Raw genomic sequence first — 24,318 nt, forward strand, 5'->3', positions numbered from 1 at the left:
ATCTGGATAATAATGCTATTAACATTAATACAGATCAGGAGGAAATGCTGTGAAGCAGATGGAATTGACCTATCATTGGGATATATGCTTGTAGTAATGATATAATGTTATATAAATTAAACTGGAAACTTTCCAATGAAATAATTTGCAACTGTGTAGATATGGCTACAGGTATAGGGGAAAAGGGAGAAGATCACTGCAGGTGACTAATAACTCAACATGTAGCAGCTAGATGTTTCCTTGCTTCTAGGTCCATTTCTAACAATTCAATATCTAATGGTGGTCCTAAATGTAGTATCGTCTTTGTAGGTCTTCCTACATAATCAAGCTTTTCTATCATCATCATCATTATTTTTATATTTCTTTATTACTGAGGGGTGGTACTGATAGGACAGGTATACAGTGTTACCTTCTCTTTCCCTACATAGAAAATTCTTTTAAAAAAAACTGTGAACAGTAACACATATCTCCACTAATTTGCTACCATGGATGGTATGGTTATAGTATATTCTGCATCCAAATGCTAATGGCAATCTACTCAGTATAGGACTGAGCCTTATGACATTAAATACACTTGGGTCCATATACAGTAGTACCAGCTTTAAATGAATCAGGTATTAGCAATTTGCATTGGATTTGTGGCCTATGCAGTAGCAGCAACATCTGGTACAACAACAGGTACCATCTCCCTAGCTTGGATTTCACAAGCTATGGCCTGTAGAGAAGAAGGAGATTATGGTGCACCAGGCACCATCACTGTGTCTATGCAGGAGAAGCAGCATCAGGTGCACCAGGCACCATCACTGTGTCTGTACAGGAGGAGCAGCATCAGGTGCACCAGGCGCCATCACTGTGTCTATGCAGGAGAAGCAGCATGAGGTGCACCAGGCATCATCACTGTGTCTATGCAGGAGCAGCAGCATCAGGTGCACCAGGCACCATCACTGTGACTATGCTGGAGCAGCAGCATGAGGTGCACCAGGCACCATCACTGTGTCTATACAGGAGCAGCAGCATCAGGTGCACCAGGCACCATCACTGTGTTTATGCAGGAGCAGCAGCATCAGGTGCACCAGGCACCATCACTGTGTCTGTACAGGAGTAGCATCAGGTGCACCAGGCGCCATCACTGTGTCTATGCAGGAGTAGCAGCATCAAGAGCACCAGGCACCATCACTGTGTTTATGCAGGAGCAGCAGCATCAGGTGCCCCAGGCACTATCACTGTGTCTATGCAGGAGCAGCAGCATCAAGTGCACCAGGCACCATCACTGTGTCTGTACAGGAGGAGCAGCATCAGGTGCACCAGGCACCATCACTGTGTCTGTACAGGAGGAGCAGCATCAGGTGCACCAGGCGCCATCACTGTGTCTATGCAGGAGCAGCAACATCAGGTGCACCAGGCACCATCACTGTGTCTATGCAGGAGTAGCATCAGGTGCACCAGGCGCCATCACTGTGTCTATGCAGGAGTAGCAGCATCAAGAGCACCAGGCACCATCACTGTGTTTATGCAGGAGCAGCAGCATCAGGTGCACCAGGCACTATCACTGTGTCTATGCAGGAGCAGCAGCATCAAGTGCACCAGGCACCATCACTGTGTCTGTACAGGAGGAGCAGCATCAGGTGCACCAGGCACCATCACTGTGTCTATGCAGGAGTAGCAGCATCAAGAGCACCAGGCGCCATCACTGTGTCTATGCAGGAGCAGCAGCATCAGGTGCACAAGGCACAATCACTGTGTCTATGCAGGAGTAGCAGCATCAAGAGCACCAGGCACCATCACTGTGTCTATGCAGGAGTAGCAGCATCAGGTGCACCAGGCGCCATCACTGTGTCTATGCAGGAGCAGCAGCATCAGGTGCACCAGGCACCATCACTGTGTCTATGCAGGAGTAGCAGCATCAGGTGCACCAGGCGCCATCACTGTGTCTATGCAGGAGCAGCAGCATCAGGTGCACCAGGCGCCATCACTGTGTCTATGCAGGAGCAGCAGCATCAGGTGCACCAGGCACCATCACTGTGTCTATGCAGGAGCAGCAGCATCAGGTGCACCAGGCACCATCACTGTGTCTGTACAGGAGCAGCAGCATCAGGTGCACCAGGCACAATCACTGTGTCTATGCAGGAGCAGCAGCATGAGGTGCACCAAGCACCATCACTGTGTCTATGCAGGAGTAGCAGCATCAGGTGCACCAGGCACAATCACTGTGTCTATACAGGAGCAGCATCAGGTGCACCAGGCACCATCACTGTGTCTATGCAGGAGCAGCAGCATCAGGTGCACCAGGCACCATCACTGTGTCTATACAGGAGCAGCAGCATCAGGTGCACCAGGCACCATCACTGTGTCTATGCAGGAGCAGCAGCATCAGGTGCACCAGGCATTGAAAGTCTTGTCATCAGATCCCTGCCTGGGGAATTGTCCTATCGAGCAATTGAGATGTATTATCTAAATGGTCTTAAAACCATATCAGTGAGGAGTCAAGGCAAATGAAATCACACTCAAGCTTTCAAAGCTTCCCACCAGCACCCATCCCCCACCCTGACTTCTCATAGCAATAACAGAGGGATTCTTTATAAAACATAAAAATGATGCATTTACTATTAGGAGAGAGATAGAAATAGGTAGTACATACATGTCAGTGATGTTTGCAGCATGAGATAGGTTCTTCAGTACTGGGAAAGCTCCGATCCATTGCCTTTCACAGGAGATCCTTGTGGATTCACAATCACAGGCTCCAGGACAAGCAAATGCCCTCCAAAATAAGCCAAGCAAGATCCAGCAGGTGTAGCACCCCATTGCCCTCACATTGGGTCCATGCCCTCCTTTCCAAAGGCCCATGATAGCTGCCAGTTCCCACTGACCCTATAGAAAAGCAGGCAAGTCCCCTATAGCCCCAGTGCTGGCTGCAGAGCCCTCCTTTATAGGATAGTGGGGGTCATAATCCTCAGACTTGGAGTTAGGTGATGTGAAGCATCATTGGAGCAGACTGGACAGGACGAGGCAATGGACGATGTGCAGGAGGGTCTCCTTCTATGCTGAGGAGGAGGATGGTGAGGAGGATACTGAGATGGTACTCTACAGAGGGATGATGATGCTGCTTCACAAGGTCTCTCTATAGCTCCCTCTGTAAGGAGAAAGACACAGATAAAGACGGACACATCTGATCTATACAAGCAATCTGATATTTGGATGGATAATATTCACCTCCATCAGCATGAGCAAGCATTATATATATTACATATACGCATGAGAATATATATATATATATATATATATATATATATATATATATATATATCAACAAGCATAAAGAAACATTATATATATATATATATATATATATATATATATATATATATATACATATATATGTATAAAACATCTACAAATCTAATGACAGGACATCAGCTAGGGGCTAGCAATCTAATCCATACCCCATACATGTCCATCAGGGTAGATGACAAGCTAATAACAATACAAAATAGTCATCAGAATAAGCCAAACACATCTTACCCTCCTATCCATCCAGTGGTAGAAGCAAGCAGTTAGCTATGTAATACTAATCCATGCCCCATCCAGCAGCCAGGGTTAGTGATGAGCCCTAACACCCCTATCTATATACCTGCTATACATATTAATCAGGCTCAGCAAGCAACTCCCTCTCCCATCTACATATGCATCAGCATCCAGATAATAAGCAAGCAGATAGCAATTTACCGTCTATACAGAATCATGAGATTAAAGTGTAACCCTGACTCATGATCACACATAGGTCCAGTCTCTGCTATAGTAATGGACTCACCAGATTTCCCAGCTTCTCCATAGCATCAGTGCTGCTCCTAGAGATGCTTCTACCAGCAGCAGCAGCACCTGCATCAGCCAGTAACACTGAGCTCTGCTGTCTGCCACTAGCTGCACATCAGTCCTGGATGGAGTCCCCAGCAGTCCCCAGTGATCAGCAGCAGCAGTAGGGATGAGGAGGAGAGCAGTGCATGGGAAGGCTCCTACCTGGGAGGCTGCTGCTGCTGCTGGGATTTCAGCTGCTAGAGATGGATGGATTGTTCTGCACTGACTGGGATCCAGCCTCAGCTTTTTACACACTGTCTCTCCAGTGCTAATAATAAGTAGAGCTTCTCCCTCCCATCCCCATGCCAATAGCTGGGGAAGAACAAGTGACGTGAGCAGTGACTCAGGCTAATTCTCCTAGAGCCCAAAGGAGCAAGACAAAGCAACAAGAGGGGAGACCAGTGGGGTTTGTCTTCATCAAGACCCAATTATGTCCCTGCATACATCCATAGACACATGACTGTCCCCTCACCATAGCCATGCCTCCTATATGGGCTCCATACTGCTAAGGATCCAAGCCCACCTCCACTAGACATTACAGGGGACGTGATAGGAATGCACAAGCCCAGTGCTGTTTACCATGACAATTACCTGCTGCTATATGCACATAGAGGGCTGCAGACTGCAGGAGCCATTGAGCCCACACAAATAGCCACATCTATAGGATCCAGCTACTGAATCATGGAGATATTATAATGATTCATGTATGGTTACAGGAGCACAACATGGGATCAATGCTGGGAACATGTCAGATGTGAAGACATGAAGGCTCCTAGTGATGGGAAGGATGATGGATCAGATGAATGCACACATGGCTTATGGCACATTGATGCTTATTCTATTATAATATCTGCCTGCCTGGGAATAAGCCTTTTCATTTGTGGTTTTACATTTTTTCCGCAGTAATTTAAAAGGAGCAGAGAAATCTACCGCATTGACAGGAAGGATGTTCAGGCTTCTTGTCAGGAGGAGTCTGCTGCCCTCTAGTGGTGGAACTATTACCTGCACCATAGAATGTGCTGCTTATTTATTAGACATAAGTCATTTAATTTTATTAATGATACAATATGTAAAGTCTGATTCCTATACAATAGTGAATGAGTTCACCTTTTCCACCAAGTTGTGAGCAATTTGACTCAGCTTTTTTGTACGTATCATTGTTTCTGGGAAATCTTAATGACTAATGTGACCAGCATTAAAGATCCTACAGAGGTAGTGGGTCATCTTTCCTGGACTCTTGATCAGCAATCTACCTATATTTTGGCAGTACCAGAACGAGTGACATACTGTTGCCTAGCATTGAGTCGAAAAATGGATCAAAAAATGAATGATCACCTCTGATGGGTTTTCCAGATTCACATAAAATGAAAGGATTATACTTTCTTCCCCAATGCCTCATGTTTTTTTTTTTAATTATCTCTGCTTGCTTTCACTGAAGAGGGAGTTTTATGGTTTACTCCCAAAGCATAAAAAAACTGTTCTTGTTATATGATGGACACACGTGCAGGGCTCTCTACACTTCGGTTTTTAAGGAGCCATGCGCCTGTCGACTATAACTTTCCCTTTGCATAACAGCAAGCAGAGGTGTTGAAACCATGATAAATTTTTACAAATGCGATGTCGGAAATTATAACATTTCATCATACAATGAATAATCTTTTTTTTTTTATTACACTGGAACCCTTCATTTAAATAACAATTATTTAGTCTTTTTAGGACTAGATCTAAACAAGAGATGTTTTTTAACATAGGATCAACCAATGACCTGTAAACCTGTCGACCTAATGGTATTGTATTATTGCTCAGTATTTTGGTCAGTATTTTGCAACCAAAACCAGGAGGGGATCAAAAACACAGAAAAGCACGCACTGTTAAAATTGATTGGATGGCCGTCACTTAATGGCAAATTATTTGCCAATAAGTGCACCACATAAAGGTTTAACATAGAGAAGATTTGGCTCCAAAATATCAGCAAATTAGGGGTCCACCCCTGGTGTTGGTTCATGTCAACAGCCATCCTCATGACTAGAGATAAGGGAAGTGAATTTGATGAATTCCAATTCGCAGCGAATTGGGCATTAAATTCGCTTTGTACTCATGATGACATGACAGTATGGGGTTTATTGATCCTCTTATTAGTCTCTAGAAAAACATAAGGTACCTTTGGGTTACATTCCACTTACCTAATGTGATTTTTTGAAGCCTTGTGCAGGTTCCCATTGCTCATAGGAAAGATGTATAGGACAACCATGGGCCTCCTACCAGCTATCTTGTCTGCCTCTATGAAATGAATGTCCTTGTGCTACATACATAAGTCAATTTTCTGATCAATAGTAGTGTCAAATGTACTAAAGTGAGGAGCTAGCACAAGGCCCCTCATAATTTAGTAATGTGTCTGAACTATTTTCCACTTTCCAGTTTATGCTGGGTTCACACTATGTATATTTCAGGCAGTATTTGATCCTCATGTCAGGTCCTCATAGCAACCAAAACCAGGAGTGGATTGAAAACACAGAAAGGCTCTGTTCACACAATGTTGAAATTGAGTGGATGGCCGCCATATAACAGTAAATAACGGCCATTATTTCAATACCACAGCCGTTGTTTTAAAATAACAGCAAATATTTGCCATTAAATGATGGCCATCCACTCAATTACAACATTATGTGAACAGAGCCTTTCTGTGTTTTCAATCCACTCCTTGTTTTGGTTGCTATACAGCCTCAAACATACAGCCTCAAATATACATAGTGTGAACCCAGCATATCAGTGAATTGGCACTTATTGTATTTCTGAAAGTCTCATAGTAACTATGTATATGTGCAACATTGTAACTACAATAGTAAAACCACTTGGCTCCTTTATTCTTTCTTTGTTCACGTGCTTCCGGAGTCACAGGTTTATATGAGATGCATATGTTCAGCTTGTTGCTGGGACCATTACAGGCACATGCAGATAGAATTGACATATAGATGAGTCAAATCTCCAGTTCTGTCTTCTTTTACTCTGTCACCTTGTGCTAGATCACGTACGTTCTTAAAATGTGGTACAGCAGCATACCAGTTTGACAACGAAGATAAAGAGGATTACACAGTCTAGACAGTGGGTACAGCCAGAGTCTTTTGGGCATAAGTGATCGGAGTCTTATCTGTATCACTTTACTGAATCTTCTGAGCCTACAGCCAGGCATATACTACACAATACTTTTGATGATAATGGATGTCTTCTAAGTGCAAAAAGTTTCAGGAGCATCTATATGAACCAATTTAGGAAAGTGAATGATGTCCATGATATAAGCAAATGGCCCTGAGGAATGCTAATCCCCTGCATGTAGGCATGTGCTGAACATGTACTCAGCCATGGTGATGTAGGCACAGCTTCATGACTTGTGCTAGTTGGCTGGAATCAACAAATGGCATTGCATAGTAAAGGCTGGGATTGAAACAGACAATTGCCTGCACAGACGATATAACTAGAGATGTGCGAAGCAGCTGGAAATTCGCTTCACAAGCTTCGACTTGTGAATCGTAATGAATTTAAAACAACCAAAACTATAGTAGCTACAATACTGGGACTATTACAGAAGGGCAAATTTGTTAAAGCAGGTTGTTGTAAAAGTGTAAAAAAATCGGAAAATCATAATTAAAAAAATTAAAAAAACAATCAGCCAATCAGCCAATTTCCACCATTCCTCTCCTCTCTGTCCCTATACTACTATGTTATTCTCTCCCTGCTCTGCTGTAACTGCCTGCTGTCATCCTTCTCTCTTCTTCACACACAGCCGACTGGCCACCTCCGTTACCGAGCCGCCTTATATAGAGGGGGAGGTGCTGACATCACAGAGTAGCTGCAGCTAATTGGACGGGCGCAGAGATTATGATTAATCTCTTTCTCCTGCCCAGTGACGCTACAGACAGCAGGGGCGGCCACCATTTTGCTTTTTTGCAAGTTTCCTTAACAAATCGGATGGAATTTGCTTTGCAGAACAAAGAAAATTGACAGCGCATTTTGATTCGCCAGATTCGCCTCGCTCATCTCTAGATTTTAGTCACTTAAGTTATTGTTATCCCATCAGCGATAGGTTGACAATAGGATTCTATAGCAACCCAGGGTCTATCAAATGTCTCAAGGCCTGCCATCAGCTAACACAAATAACATACATATTTGGAAATCCTAGGCAATAAGTTGTGTGTATTACACAGCAGAGTAGTAGATTGTTTTCTTTTTGTATTTCACCCCAGAAATATTAAAAGTTTGTTGCATTTTGTTAGGGGTAATTTGCATTTCATTCCTTTAAAGGGTTATATCAGAAGTAAAGAGTATTACTCCTATGAAGGAGCTGCCCCATTAAGATAAATAGGTCTAGGCTGATGCATTATGTGAAATCAAACAGATTGAACATATTTGAGACACAAAACCATTTCTGAAATGTACTGTTTGGGAGATGTAGACTATAAATTTGATATTGACCTGTATATTCAGAATATAGCAGCAGGTAATGAGAATATTCCTGGTTCCCAGACAGAAACAACTGCTCAGGACTAAGTATAATACAGGCTCAACATAACTAACTTAACCCCTTCATGTCAGCCACACGGCTATATACGTTGGCTGATATAAAGAGATAAATGGAGCAGGCTCCGTAGCGGAGTTAATCCTATACACAGACACCCATTGCTAAAAACCGACACCAGCAATCTCACTGAGGTCAGATATTTAACCCTTTTAATGCCACCCTATCAGAAGTCTTTCCTTCCTGCTGTGGTTAGGCTATACAACCAACACCAACCTAAGCAGAGATCATTCCATAAAGAGAGATGAAATATTTTATGCTTGTGATATCCTTCCTACCTTGTATCTTTTTACCTTTTTTTTCTGTGTCTACTGTAATCATAATGCCTTTACTTTACCTTGGAGCTTTTTGCATGTGTGATATCTATGCTGCTGTAACACACTTTTCCCCATGGTGGGACTATTAAAGGATTATGTTATCTTATGTTATCTTTTAGTAGCATTGAAATAGTTAAATGACAGGTGCCGCCCCGTCAGGAGTCCAATCAGCGTCTTGCAATGTGATTGTTGGTTGCCAATCAGTTACAGCTGGAGGCCTTTAGTTTACCTCTGTTTCTGCCATAGTTCCCCTGCTGAAAGAGTCTGGCTCACGAACTCTCTATTAGCAGACCCCCATTTTCACTGATCTATGCAGTGCTATAGCATGGTTGGGGTCAGCATGATTAATCAAATGATTTCTTGTGAAAGGTCCCTGGTAATTTTTTTTCAATTTCTCTCCACAATTATTTATTTATTTTTTCCAATTTCGCCACACAGTTTATAGTAAACTCAAAGGAGTCATGGGAAAATACAATTAGTTTAAAAAAAGACAAGCCCCCCATATGGTTTGGTATATGAATAATAATAATAATAATAATAATTATTATTATTATTATTATTATTATTATAGAGTGATGGATTTGAAAAGGCGAGGATGAAAGAAAGCCCAGTCACAAAGGGGCTAACAGAGACCTGAAAGTCAGTGGAATATGCGAGTACAAGCATATTCTGCTACTGCTTCTTATTTTTTGTTCATTTAGTTATTGTACATGGGACTTATAGATAATACAAGAAACTGCAATCGTCTAAAAGGTATTGTTTCATCTGAGTTAATCAGTGGAATTAGTGTATACCTGTAGTGCATAGTTGGAGGGGTTCTGTATACCTAAATTGTATAGTTTTTAGGGGTCCCGTATATCTGTAGTGTAGAGTTGGGGGGTTGTATACCTATAGTGTATAGTTGGAGCGGGTCCTGTATACTTGAAGTGTGTAGTTGGGGGGGCTGTATACCTGTAGTATATAGTTGAGTGAGGTCCTGTATACCAGTAGTGTATAGTTGGGGGGGCTGTATACCTGTACTGTATAGTTTGGGAAGTCCTGTATACCTGCAGTGTATAGTTGGTGAAGGTCATGTATACCTGTACTGTATAGTTCGGGGGTCCTGTATACCTGTAGTATATAGTTGGTGAAGGTGCTGTATACCTGTAATGTATAGTTGGTGGGGGTCTTGTATACCTGTAGTATATAGTTCGGGGGTCCTGTATACCTGTAGTGTAAAGTTTGGGGGTCCTGTATACCTGTAGTATAGAGTTGGTGAAGGTGCTGTATACCTGTAGTATAGAACTGGTGGAGGTCCTGTATACCTGTAGTGTATAGTTTTGGGGTCCGGTATACCTATAGTGTATAGTTTGGGGTCCTATATACCTGTAGTATATAGTTGGTGGAGTTCCTGTATACCTGTAGTGTATAGTTTTGGGGTCCTATATACCTGTAGTGTATAGTTTGGGGTCCTGTAGTATAGAGTTGGTGGGGATGCTGTAGACCTGTAGTATATAGTTTTGGGGTCCTGTATAACTATAGTGTATAGTTTGAGGTCCTATATACCTGTAGTATATAGTTGGTGGAGTTCCTGTATACCTATAGTGTATAGTTTGGGGTCCTATATACCTGTAGTATATAGTTGGTGGAGTTCCTGTATACCTGTAGTGTATAGTTTTGGGGTCCTATATACCTGTAGTGTATAGTTTGGGGTCCTGTAGTATAGAGTTGGTGGGGATGCTGTAGACCTGTAGTATATAGATTTGGGGTCCTGTATAACTATAGTGTATAGTTTGAGGTCCTATATACCTGTAGTATATAGTTGGTGGAGTTCCTGTATACCTGTAGTGTATAGTTTTGGGGTCCTGTATACCTGTAGTGTATAGTTTGCGGTCCTGTATACCTGTAGTATATAGTTGGTGGAGTTCCCGTGCACCTGTAGGGTATAGTTTTGGGGTTCTTTATACCTGTAGTGTCCTGTATACCTGCAGGTCGTATTTACCATTAGGCACCCATGGTCTGGTGCCTAGGTCAGCACCTTACAGTGGGGCAGTACCAGGGGTAAGGAAACAACTTTTTTATTTATTAATTTTTTTCTAGTCACCCACCTTCCATTCAGACTTGCCAGAAAATATGGTGTCTTTTTGAAGGGGGTATGGCGGTATTGGTCAGGTGTGGTATACCGGTGTTATCCAGTCACAGTATGGCGGTATTGGTCAGGTCTGGTATGGCATTGTTATCCAGTCACAGTGTGTCGGTATTGTTCAGGTCTGGTATAGCGGTGTTATCCAGTCACAGTATGGTGGTATTGGTCAGGTCTGTTATGGCGGTGTTATCCAGTCACAGTGTGTCGGTATTGGTCAGGTCTGGTATGGTGGTGTTATCCAGTCACAGTATGGCGGTAATGGTCAGGTCTTGTATGAGAGTGTTAACCAGTCACAGTAAGGCGGTATTGGTCAGGTGTGGTGTGGCGGTGTTGTCCAGTCACAGTATGGCGGTATTAGTCAGGTCTGGTATGATGGTATTATCCAGTCACAGTATGGTGGTATTAGTCAGGTCTGGTATGGCAGTGTTATCCAGTCACAGTATGGCAGTATTGGTCAGGTCTGGTATGGCAGTGTTATCCAGTCACAGTATGGCGGTATTGGTCAGGTCTGGTATGGCAGTGTTATCCAGTTACAGTATGGCGGTATTGGTCAGGTGTGGTGTGAAATGTGACATCTGGAGCTATTACCTACCAATCTACCAATCCTGATGCTAATTAGGGAGTGAAGATGGGGCGCCCTCAGGTTTAGTGTTTAGGGCAACAGCAGCTGGTAATATGGCCCTGTATACCTGTACTGTATAGATGGAGTAGGGGGTCTACCATTTATTTCTGTGGATCTGTTGTGAGGCAGCTGGCCCTAGCAACCAATCATATTTCAGCTCTCTATGAAAATGAAAGTAGTAATCCTATTGGTTGCTAAGGCTTCCAACTGCCATTTACTGCTGGGCAGAGCTGCAGATAATTATGTCACCTGTGTGTGCAGTGTGGAGATTTTCCCATTTATTTCTATGGGGCACTCTTCCACATCCCCCTCCTCTCCTGTACATCTGGCAAGGACGGGACCTTCGCTCTAACCTTCCCGGACACCCAATGTATCTGTGTGCCAAATTTGGGGTCAAGCAGTTCAGGCGTTTGGAAGTCTATAGGGGACAGACAGACAGACAGACTTTCATTTTTATGATATAGATGGAGCAGGAAACATGGTGACATCTGACTTCTAAGGGTGCCTTCACACGTACCATATCACTGTGTATTTGTCGCTGCGAGTTTCTCGCACATAAATCCACAGTGATACTGATTGCTACCAAGCTAATGTATGTGTATTCTCACTGCGTGTTTGGTGCGATTTTTACATGCGAGTTTTGATTCTCATATAATTTTCACAGGCGAGATCAACACCACAAAAAACGCAGCTACTTTCATATGAGTTTAATGCGCGTTTTGTGTGAGAAATAAGCAGCGATAGGGTTCGTGTGAAGGCACCCTTATAAGTAGTTTAGAGGATTTTTAAGATAGCAATGAAAGAATTTTAGATATAAAATGCAGTATTTTTAGTGCTCTTCTTCAGTGTCATGGATCATTAGTTCTGCAATCTGTGTGAAAAAAAAAAGTTAATTCAAGTAGTTTACATTTTTATAGTATCACCTTTTTGTCACACCATTTGACTCTTCCCAGCTTAATAATAGTAGCCTGTTACGGCCCCAGATGTGGAGCACCATTTCTGTTACACTTCTGAACTGATGGTACCAGCTCTTCCCAGCACTCCTATAGAGGTGAGTACTGGGGTAAGAATGGGCTATTTATATGACCAAGATTAGCAATGGAAACCGTCTATCAGATGGCTTCCATTACTTAGCCTGTAAAGTAAGTGAAAAAGTGGCATCTTCTCTGGACTTCAGCTTCTAGTGATCATGTGATGGTCACAAGAGGCTGCAATGTAGCTGAAGACACATCCTATTCTATTCAGTGATCGCAATTATATGTTGAAATAGTGTAATCGGTTAACTGTAGTTCTGTGTTTTTGCACATACAAGTCTGCCACCTGCTTGTTGTACTGGTCTGTCTAGGTTTCCTCCTATGCCTCTCTATGCCTATCAGGTCCTCAGCCTAATCACCCCATTCCTCTGAGACAACCATCTCAATAGCTTCCTGAGGCCTCTGTCCACCTATAGGGAGTTCATAAGTAGGGGGTGGAGAGGGCCATGTGCTTAGTCTAGTCTATAGTAGTCTAGCTCAAAGCAAGGCCGTTTCTAGAGGCAGGCGGGCCGGGCGACCGCATGGGGCGACGACAGCTCAAGGACGCTGGTGGCACCCCGCGGACGCCTGCCCGATCCATCACCTGTACGCCTACCTGAACATCTGCCCCGAGTGCCCCATCACCTGCACTGTCCACTTGCAGATACGCCACAGCTCCTGCGGACCGTGCTCAGCACCTGTCAGGCCGCCCCCACCCCCTCACACATCTCCCTCCAGCAGCCACAGTGACATCATATCACTGCGCCTGCTGGAGGGAGAAGATGCATGCAGGTGCGGCATCAGCCTGCTCCTCGCAGGCTGGAGGAGAAGAGGAGACAGGGACCCGCTGTATGTATTAAGGTGAGTATAATGTTTTTTGTTTTTTGTGTGTGTCTGTTTGGCAGTGCATGGTGGGGGGGGGGATTATTACTATGGGGGAGCACAGGGGGATTATTAATATGGGGAGAGCACAGGGGGGATTATTAATATGGGGAGAGCATAGGGGGAATTATTACTATAGAGAGAGAGCACAGGGGGATTTTTACTATGGGAGGAGCACAGGGGTGGATTATTACTATGGGGCAGAGCACAGGGGGGAATATTACTATGGGGATAGAGCACAGGGGGGATTATTACTATGGGGAGAGCATAGGGGGGATTATTACTATGGGTGGCAGAGCACAGGGGGGAGAATATTACTATGGGGATAGAGCACAGGGGGGTTATTACTATGGGGACAGCACAGGGGGGATTATTACTATGCCGGATGCAGCACAGGGGGGATTATTACTATTGGGGCACTGCACAGTGGGCATTATTACTATATGGAGGCAAAGCAGGAGACATTATTACTATATGGCGACACAGCAGGAGACATTATTACTATAAGGGGGCACAGCAGGGGATGCTACATACAGGGGACAACGCACATACCTACTGACTTTACTGAACACGACACAAAAAAAGTGGAGCCTAAAATGTTTGTCTGGCAGGTTCAGAAGAGACGAATTGTTGCTGCAAGAAATCATCATGGTGGTCTGAGCCAGAAGGAGAGGAAAAGGAAAGTGACGCCTCAGACGTCACCTGTGAGTCACTGAATGAAAAGGCCCTGGCTTAAAGCTGTGGAGAAGTATGGATTTCTGTTCCTGAGTTCCTGTAGCATGCAGTGCTAAGACACCAGAGGTGCGACTACCACAAAGGGAACCAAACTATCCAATCTGAGAGGATCATCGTCTTCAGTAAAATCATACAATCGCAGAGGTACTTCAAGTCTAGTCAGGGTTTGGAGAAGTTGCACCTGACTGATTGGGCCCCCATGCTCTTGCAGAGTCTTGTTTAGGCTTACACCAAGGTCAGCTACAGCCAGCTATTATGTTGGTGCCAAGTGCTCCTGGATGTGTCTTTCAAGTGTTGCAATACAGCAAGGTCAGATTCCCCATGAGTACTGGTTTGCTGTCTCTACTTTCTAACTGCAACCAAGCCAAGTTGTCAGGACCCTAGCTAGCAGAATCCAATATTTAATGGATAGTGCCCCTCTAAGAAGTCGCCCTTCCTCAACTACCTGAAGCTTTCTCTGCTCAGTAACCCTAAACCCTAAAGTTTTTTGATTTATTATTGTGGATAGGGGACAAGTATGAGATTGTGGCAGGGTGTCCAACCTCTGGGCCCCCCAGGCATCTCTAGAGCGGCACCCTGGCTCCTTTGTTTTGAATGGAGTATAACACTCAGCTATTACCTGACAAATCTGTTACTAATCTAAACCTCCATGTGATCAAGGATTGTAAACTGTGAACTGTATTCCTGTTTTTGCACCTTGAAGAGACTTTTAAGTTTTCCCCTGATTTCTTGAGCCCATGTCTTGTGCCAACACATTGTGAAAAGGGGTTAACCATACATTTCTTGAAGTGTGTATTGGGATCCTGGAAATGCTAGCATACCACTCAGGCCTATGACAAGTGCCTTAGTGAAACACCTCCTAAGCCGGCATTTAATAACTCGCAGACACCTTGGTCACCACACTTCCCAACTGAGTAGCTCCTTAGTAGAGATCAGTATAGATCACTGCTTAGTGTCTTGCCCCCCAGAGGTTAAGTGGCAATGCTATGCCTCCCCCCTTCTTCGTGGGGCTGAGCACACTGCATCAGGTGGAGGGCAGGGGGGAATAAGCTCTGCGTGTGTGGGCATGAAAGGCAGTAGGCAGTGACCTATATAGACTACTGCCTGCTGTTGTGCACCAAAATAGTTAAGTGGCAATGCACAGCATCACCACTTAACACCTTCCTGTCAAACTTGGCAGGAGGCAAACAAGCTTTCTGTTCTTGAACAAGAAGGTGCAAATAATACAGCTACACCATGACCATATATTACTATCACAGTGACTAATTACTGTTATGAAATAAAACTCACTTTACACAGTTTAATATTCCCCCATATTGTGACAATATAGTGGTAGATACCAGCCTTAGTCAGGTGCTTTGGAGACCATATAAGTAATTTCAGTACAGTTACTGTACATCCATTGCCTTACAGCAGGCATCTTCTCTGAGTTGTTCACCTATCCTACCTTTTCCAAATAGCCAAGACAGCTATGGTAAGGTCTTTCAGCCACAATTCATCTAAGTAGAAATCACAGGCAGGAAAGCTGGGACCACAAGCGAAGGGTTAGCATGCAGAGGCTCCTGTGGTGGGGTCAGGACAGGGGCAGAGATTTAATGGTAAAGTGCTTGCTGCATACAACCCAATAAGGGGGTACTGCCCCTTTAAATGTGTAAGAGCTGGCACGCGTGTGACCTAGGAGGCGGGGATGTCCACTCTGGCCAGAGAAAGTTGGAGCAGGAGCTCAGACAGGTGAGGCGCCCGGCTCTTGCATATGGGCTCTGCCGTCTGCAGAGAAAAGCCGACAGGGAGAGCGGGCACGGTGGCTTTAAGAACCACTTCTATCAACAACCAGTGCTTTACTTTCAATTATCCAATAATCAAAGGTTGTTTTCTAGATATGCCTTGAAGTAAACCCTCTGATACTAGCTGCATGTTTCCACATTCCCCTTTATACCTGCCAGTATTTTGATGTCTACTAGGATAAGTGGTGTTAACTTTGTTAGACAAATACAGTGTAGTCTCTGTCTAGACATAAAGACAAGTCTGGAGTGGCCGGCGCTAGAATGCTCTATGTTTTGGTAGCTGTATAATGCTATAACATTTTCCCTCTTGAATACTCTTTTCTATAATGGCAGATGAAGGTGGGAAATCAAGAAGGCACAACAGATATGAGCTCCAATGTCTAAGAATGATTCCCATATACAAAATAATGTAATTTCAGGCATACACAAGCTATTTTAGCAACAAGATCATCAATCATCTGGCATGTATTACAAAAGCAAAACCCACTGTTCAACTGATAATTACTAAATAAAAAAAGGTGACCAATCCTCTAAGGTATTTTACTTGTAGATGTAAATAGGTTTTTAATAAAATCTATTAATTCCTGTATTGACACCATAAACAAATAGTTCGTAATTAACACAAAAAAAGGTTCAATAAGATACTCAGTACAATCCAGTTAAAAAATGCATGTAAAATAATACATGTAAAATAAAACCATTATATATAATGAATCAGTCTAACACATCAATGTTGGGCCCAGATGATAAGTGTATTGTTCACACGATGAATTGGTGGTGCGGATAGTTGTCTCACAATGTCTATATTATCTAATTGAGAAGCTCCCGGTTATCAATGTCTCTTTGTATAGTAGAAAAAATGCAATATTGCAAGAAAAAAGGGGGTTTTTGTAATACACCACCGGGTCACTGTAAAGCTGGCCGTTCGTAAAGGTAATATGTGGCTTGTAATACGCCGGAAAGTCCTCAGCTCCACATCAAAGACCGCTGCCGTGAGTGGATCCAAGGAGGGCCGTGTCGGCTTCGATCATGTCGCTGCCGGATCAGACCACGGAGTCTTTCCTGCTGGTAACCGCTGTAGTTTCAAGCCAACAGACTGTGCTGGAGTTAGTGATGTAGTGCTAACAGGTTCACTGTTGCGCGGGAATTGGCCTGTCAATCACTTCTGCCGTTCTCGATGTTTATTCCAGCTAGTTTCGTCAACCTTGTAACATCAGTTTTTGAGAAGGTATGTTGACTGTACCAAATGAGTGTATAAAATGAGTGTATACACTCATTTGGTACAGTCAACTTACCTTCTCAAAAACTGATGTTACAAGGTGGAATAAACATCAAGAACGGCAGAAGTGATTGACAGGCCGATTCCCACACAACAGCGAACCTCTTAGCGCTACATCACTAACTCCAGTGCAGTGTGTTGGCTTGAAACTACAGTGGCTACCAGCAGGAAAGACTCCGTGGTCTGATCCAGCAGCCACACGATCGAAGCCGGCATGGCCCTGCTTGGATCCATTCATGGCAGCGGTCTTTGATGCGGAGCTGATGACTTTCTGACGTACCACAAGCCACATATTACCTTCATGAATGGCCCGCTTCACAGTGACCCGGTGAGAGGTATATTACACCAACCCCCTTTTTTCTTGCAATATTGCATTTTTTTTTACGATACAAAGAGACATTGATAACCGGGAGCTTCTCAATTAGATAATATAGACATTGTGAGACAACTATCCGCACCACCAATTCATTGTGTGAACAATACACTTATCATCTGGGCCCAAAATTAATGTGTTAGACTGATTCATTATATATAATGGTTTTATTTTACATGCATTATTTTACATGCATTTTTTAACTGGATTGTACTTTATTGTATTTTATTGAACTTTATACTTTTACTTTATAGTATTTTATTGAGTCTTTTATTGTGTTAATTACAAACTATTATTTGTTTATGGTGTCAATACAGGAATTAATAGATTTTATTAAAAACCTATATACATCTAAAAGTAAAATACCTTAGAGGATTGGTCACCTTTTTTATCTATATTATTTTTGTATCTTTTTTCCCTTGGTACAGGGTTAACCATTGACCTCAGGTTTATTACAGTATAGAGAGCTCCACCATCCGTTATTTTTTGATAATAACTAGAGATGAGCGAACCTTTTAAAAGTTCGGTTCGGCAGGTCAGCCAAACTTTAATGTAAAGTTTAGATTCATGCTGAAACAAACTTTGACAAACCGTACTAAAACAGCTGAACGATTGCAGTTGTTTAGCAGTTTCAAAAAGCTTCTTATACTTATCTGTCTGCACTCTCCCAGTTTTCTTCTTCTCTGGTCTCGTCCTGTCTGACAGGACGTGACAGGACATCACCGTAGCCAGTGATTGGCTGAGCGGGCTGTCACTCTTGTCTCTAGACATCAGTAAAGCATGGACAAGTGAGAATATCTTTTGTTTTTTACATGTACAGTCGCCATCTTCCTGAACCTGTCCGAACTTTGCAAAAAGTTTGGTTTGGTGGCAAATTTTTGAATTTTTTTGTAAAGTTTGGAATGAATCTGGGTTGAGGAGGCTCGGCTCACTCATCTCTAATAGTAATAATAATGTTTAAACCAAGTTATCTGCAAGTTATGTACACAGTACTTCAAACATTTCAGAGTAACATATTGATGGCTTTGTTTCACACCCATTGTGCTGGTATACACAGCATAAATAATGAGAATTGTGTCGCTGTCCGAATATTTTTGGACCTAAATGTATAAGTGAAAATTGTTCCTGAATATAGAATGCACTGATTTTGAATGAGTGATCACTGACAAGTAAGTGTAGGGTATGAATGGGGTAACTTTCTTAGAACCTCATTATTCCTGTTCAACCAAAGGGTCTGAGCAAAAAAAAATAATTTTTTTTTTAAACTAAAAACAATAAACAAAATAATTGCCCCTTATATTAAGTATTGTATGGGCAAACCTTCCCTTTAAGTAGATGTTGGTTACTAGTAGATGTTTGTGAATATTTATCTTTTTATAAATCCATATGGATGAAAGTTTGCAAACTCACTACGAACTGAAATGGATTAAAAAGAAAGGAATTCCCCTCCATATAACATTCAAGGGAGCTGATATATTTCATTTGGCTCTCTTCTATTAAAACGAGCCTTCTCTCCAGCGTAAAGATCCTTCTGTTACAGGAAATGGCCCTTTTAATGCCTGGTTTGTTGCCAGTTTTGTCCTGTAATATTAATGGCCAGAAGAAAGGTTATATTCTTACCTGGATCAAATAACCTAAAATGTAGTTTGCAGCTAACAGTTTGCAAATATTACAATTAAATGTAGAATCATTTAGGCTCAAGATACAACTCATCATATAATTCTCACTGATGATATGAGAAATGGTACCAATGTTACTGCTAAAATAAAAACCCCTTCCATTTGTGTATATAATGATGGCCTTTTACAGCAATGAGATTTAATATTAGAAGAAAAGTTATGGCAGTAACTGTGCCTGATTTCGTCAACATAACAACCAGGGCTGTGCAATGGAGAAAGAAGCAGAGAATTGTCTAAAACCTGCATTAGGGCCTGATTGCTGGTGAAGGAGAAGAGAAGCTCCCACTTCATCCACCCCAAGTGCCATCTAGGGAGCCCTTCAACACACACTATAGTGTATGTGAACACCTGACCACCAAACCTATATGAAACATAGAAGATTGTCGGCATAAAAAGACTACCTGGTCCATCTAGTCTGCCCTTAGACTATTTTCTTTATTATTATCTTAGGATAGATATATGTTTATCGTAAGAAATTACTTCTTTCCTGAAGTCTTTGCTAACACAAAACCACCGATATGATAATCAAATTGGGCTTTCCTTCTCTCCAAGTGCATTATTTTGCAATTGCACTGCAAACTGCAGTTTCTATTGTTTTGTCTACCTTTGTAGTAAAGGTAAATCATACTCCACATGACAAAAGACATATGTATATAAAATCAAGGAATGTCAACCCTATAGCACTCTTTTGTGTCACCAGCAAACAGACAAACCTTACCTACCAAACCTTCTCCTATGTCACTTAGGGTTCTATCACACGTAGCGATTTTTAACGATACGATAAACGATCGCAAATGAGATTGTTTATCGTTAACCTGAAATCTTTCATTATGTTACACAGAACAATGGTCGTTAGTTATGATCGTTACTACGATCGTTATTGCAATTGTTACTATGATCGTTCATTCCTTCTGATCCCAGCAAAACAATGAACAATGTGCAATTACAATGAACGATTAGTGAAAAAATGCAGAACTTGAGCGAACGAATGTGGAATTACAACGAACAATTAGCGAACGATTAATGATAACTTTATGTCCAGATCTAAATCAACGATCAACGACATGCAAACGATTTTTCGATTGTTGCCTGCAATTACACAGAACGATTATCGTTTAAATTCTAACGCTATAATGATTTTTCGCACAATATTCGTTCCGTGAAATAGGGCCCTTACAAATATATTAAAAAGAATAGGAGCCAAGACCCTCTAACATCCATTCTTCATCCAACCACAAATCCACTAAACTATCCACGGATTACAAATTTTCTCTAACTTCTCTAACAGCTCTTGACTGCCAGACCAATGTAACACACTGTTTGATAGGCATATGTCCATTTGAGAGGAAGGGAGATTAAAGCGACTCCGTACCCACAATCTGACCCCCCCAAACCACTTGTACCTTCAGATAGCTGCTTTTAATCCAAGATCTGTCCTGGGGTCCGTTCGGCAGGGGATGCAGTTATTGTCATAAAAAACAACTTTTAATCCGGCAGTGCTGTGTCTAACGGTCAGGGCCTACATTTGTATATGCATTAGGCTGGCACAACCTCTCTGTCCTTCCTCCCCACCCTCCTCATCATTAGGAATACTCCAGGCAGATTGCTTCCTATTCCCCACCTGTGGCAGCACGGCACATGGGCTGGATCGTTAATACACCTGTGCAAAGCTCAAACAGCAGTAAATGTTCCTTGATCATTCCTAATAATGAGAAGGGTGGGGAGGAAGGACAGAGAGGGTGTGCCAGCCTAATGCATATACAAATGTAAGCCCCGGCCGTTAGACACATCGCTGCCGGATTAAAAGTGGTTTTTATGTCAATAACTGCATCCCCTGCCGAACGGACCCCAGGACAGATCTTGGATTAAAAGCAGCTATCTGAAGGTACAAGTGGTTTGGGGGGGACAGATTGTGGGTACGGAGTCACTTTAAGAGGTTACTTCAAAAAGAGCGACAGTGGATATTTAGATACTACTCCTGATCTATTACTCTCCCTTTGGCCTTATTTAGGCTTCATCATTTAGCTGTCACTTCTAAAGGGAGTTATCTTACTGTTCTTCAATGAGGTAGTATAAAGTTGATTGTAGTTAACCAAGGCAAGAGAGTTTTCTTTTCTGAACAATGCTTGGTTTTTATAATTTCTCTCCCCCTTCCCAAACTTTCCTGATGGAACCTTCATTTGCCCTTTCTAGATTTGAGCAGGTACAGACCAGCTTAATGTCTTCACATGTAAAGCATGTAGAGACCCCCAACCCCCTATGAGTACATGTATTCAAAAATCACAAGCCATCCAATAGACCTTAGTGCCCAAGTCCAGCAGATAAGTAAGAAAAACATTATATCAAAATAAGAACAGAAACGGAAATGAAGACCTTGCAAGATGTCTAGAAACAAAGTAGGCATATAACCCTTACAGTTAACCCTTCCATATATATTCCATCCATACTAACTGGATCAAATTATTTAATGTGTTAAAACCATATAATTTTGTGTTTTTCATAATTCCCCAAATCAAAGCATCTGTGGGATGTGCTGGGAAAAAAACAAGATCACCGGGGAAATAAGTGAGATCACTCAATCACAAAATCAGAGATGAAACTGTATTTTCTTTAATCCAACATGCATGTTGGATTAAAAAAAATACTGCTTCACATCTGTGAATCTCCCTTGGGATCCTGTAGAAGAGTATAAATAAGGTGGACCAAGCCCACCATATTATGTGTAGCAGGAGCGGAACCAACACAATATTATACAGGTGGTTTTAATATTATAATATTATGACAATCTGATGTTTGTACATAGTACTGTGAAAAAGTGTGAAAAATGCTGCAAAGTAAGCCCCCCTCCCTCCCCCATTAGGGGAGCATCTGATCCATGCCCAAAATGTTTATTCTTCAGCAGTACAACAACCCCCAACATACAACCAATGGCTACATTCCCAACCTGGAAACATATTGGGCAAACACGGCCGCAAACTAAAATAGACGACTTATAAATATGATCATGTTACAAGATGGCTGCCTGAAAAGTGAAGACAGCCAGGTCTGGAGAAGCATGTAAACACATGCGAAACGACTGTCACACTGTGCGGTGGGGTGGTTGGCGTCCTCGTGGTCTGCTAGCATGGACTATGTTTTTTATGCTAAAGATTTATAAACAATACTAGATGAGTGCCATTCGTTATCCATCTTTCTTGGAGTATAAAAATAATGCTTTTAGTACAAACACCTGATTCTGCCAGTAGGTTTATGTTGCCCTACCTCAAGGTAGTATTGAGAGACAGTGAAGCTGAACAGAATGATGTATCACTTAGATTGTTCTGTGCAGATGATCTAGAGATATCTTTCTACATAACCTGGACATTAAGTAATCCTCTCCATTATGTGCATGAGCCCAGTAGTCCTCAATATTCATGAGAAGCAGAAAACTCCTCCCACCAGCTGCTGATTGGCAGTTATCTATCCATGCTGTTTATAGGCAGTCAGCTGTGTCAGCTGCTGGAGGGCGGGGGGAGGGGTGTGGCAAGAATCCTAGACAATGAGCTGTCAACAATGGAAGGGAAAGCACAAGCTATCAGGAGAATGAGACAAATTACTGATGTTTAACTACCGTATATTGGTTGATGTGGCAATATCCCTTTCTCCAGGTTACCTGCTACTAAAACTACAATTTTCTAGACTTGTAGTAAGAGCACCAACAGGTCCTGAAACATATTATTCATAGATGTGCAGTTTCTGCTTTTCTGTTGCTAATACTTACAATGAGTAAGGATATTGTATGGAATGTTGAACTACTGACGTGCCCTCAAGTTTCACATAAATTCCAATGAAAGCATGAAAAATATATTCCTTCCTTAAGGGATCTTTATCTTCAAAATGCTCAGTCAATTTATTACCTCACAACAAATGCTTCCGTTAGAGGATAACATGTGTTTCTCTGTATACTGCATGCTAAATGATTCTCAAAGACAACACGTCGCAATGGAAGAAAAGTTGTGTTACTAGGCAGAAAATATATAGAGTGGTGCTTTGGATTATGAGCATAAATCGTTCCGGGACCGCGCTTTTCCCATAAGAAATTATTGAAATGCAGATAAATGGTTCCACACCACCCAAAAAATTGATTTTTTTTATTCTGAAAAACATGTAAAACAATAGCTGAGTGTGGGTGCAGACACATTATAGCAGCAGTGTATATAGCTGTGTGTGAGTGCTGGCACATTATAGCAGGAATGGAGAGGATGGCAAAAACAAGGGCTGACAGAGACTGCAGGAAGTATGAAGGAATGAGATGGGCAGATGTGGGCACATAGATGCAGCCCTCTCTTTCTGGGATGAGAGGGGTTACAGCTATGAAGAGATTACCTCCACAGTCCTGTCCCCTGATGCAAGCCCCAGCCTGAAGTGGATCTGCTATGATTTGGAAGGTAAGCAAGACTTCCTGGGTCAGAGTACAGTGCAGAAGACCCAGCTATACAGCCATGCCCCTCCCCTGCTCCCCTTTCCACCCAGTACAGGGAGCTCTTAAACCAAAGTAATGCTCTTAAACCAAGTCACAATTTTTAAAAACTCTGAGCTCTTTTTGCAAAACGCTCTCAATCCAAGTTACTCTGAAACCAAGGTACCACTGTATTCTTAAATAGAAGGCGCCTAAGATAGAAAGTTCATTCTAAGTTATCAAACCTACAATATGACTGACTATGTGTACAACAAGCGATTAGAACTAAGAATATCTTAATCTTATAAATCGTATAAATGTCTCCTCGACTGCTGGGTGCTGTGCCTAGCCCTTTAACTGCAATAATCTGAGGGAAAAAAGGATTCCTGGACAAATTCCTGGCTCTGCCAAAAACTCTTTCACAACGATTGTAAAAATTAAAAAAGCTGATTTATTGGTAAAAACCAGTATACAATCATGCATAACAGCGTCAATAACGTGTTTCGGGAGTTATAACTCCCTTCATCAGATTGTATAAGTACAGTGTGTCAAACAGCCAGTTTAAAAATACTCAAAAAGGGCGCCAGGACTGCCTAGTGGGCAGGACTGAGCTGGTAAACAGTGTAAACAGTCATGACAACATATA

The 24,318-nt window shown here is 42.3% G+C and overlaps 1 protein-coding gene across 3 annotated transcripts in view; it reads right to left on the reverse strand.

Annotated features, from left to right (window-relative positions):
• The window catches only part of NTRK2 (neurotrophic receptor tyrosine kinase 2), a 168,697-nt gene extending 164,635 nt beyond the window's left edge, over positions 1-4,062 (reverse strand). For 2 of the 3 annotated variants that reach the window (XM_069961797.1, XM_069961796.1), the window contains exons 1-2: positions 3,809-4,058; positions 2,639-3,130 (exon numbers count right to left, since the gene is read on the reverse strand). In XM_069961797.1, coding sequence (XP_069817898.1) covers positions 2,639-2,844 — 206 coding nt within the window. In that variant the 5' untranslated portion in view covers positions 2,845-3,130; positions 3,809-4,058. Of the gene's footprint in view, positions 1-2,638; positions 3,131-3,808 lie in introns of all 3 variants that reach the window. The other variant, XM_069961798.1, reaches the window with a different exon arrangement.
• Positions 4,063-24,318: the final 20,256 nt, after the last annotated feature.

Source organism: Dendropsophus ebraccatus, chromosome 3 (assembly GCF_027789765.1).
Source record: "Dendropsophus ebraccatus isolate aDenEbr1 chromosome 3, aDenEbr1.pat, whole genome shotgun sequence".
Taxonomy (NCBI): Eukaryota; Metazoa; Chordata; class Amphibia; order Anura; family Hylidae; genus Dendropsophus; species Dendropsophus ebraccatus.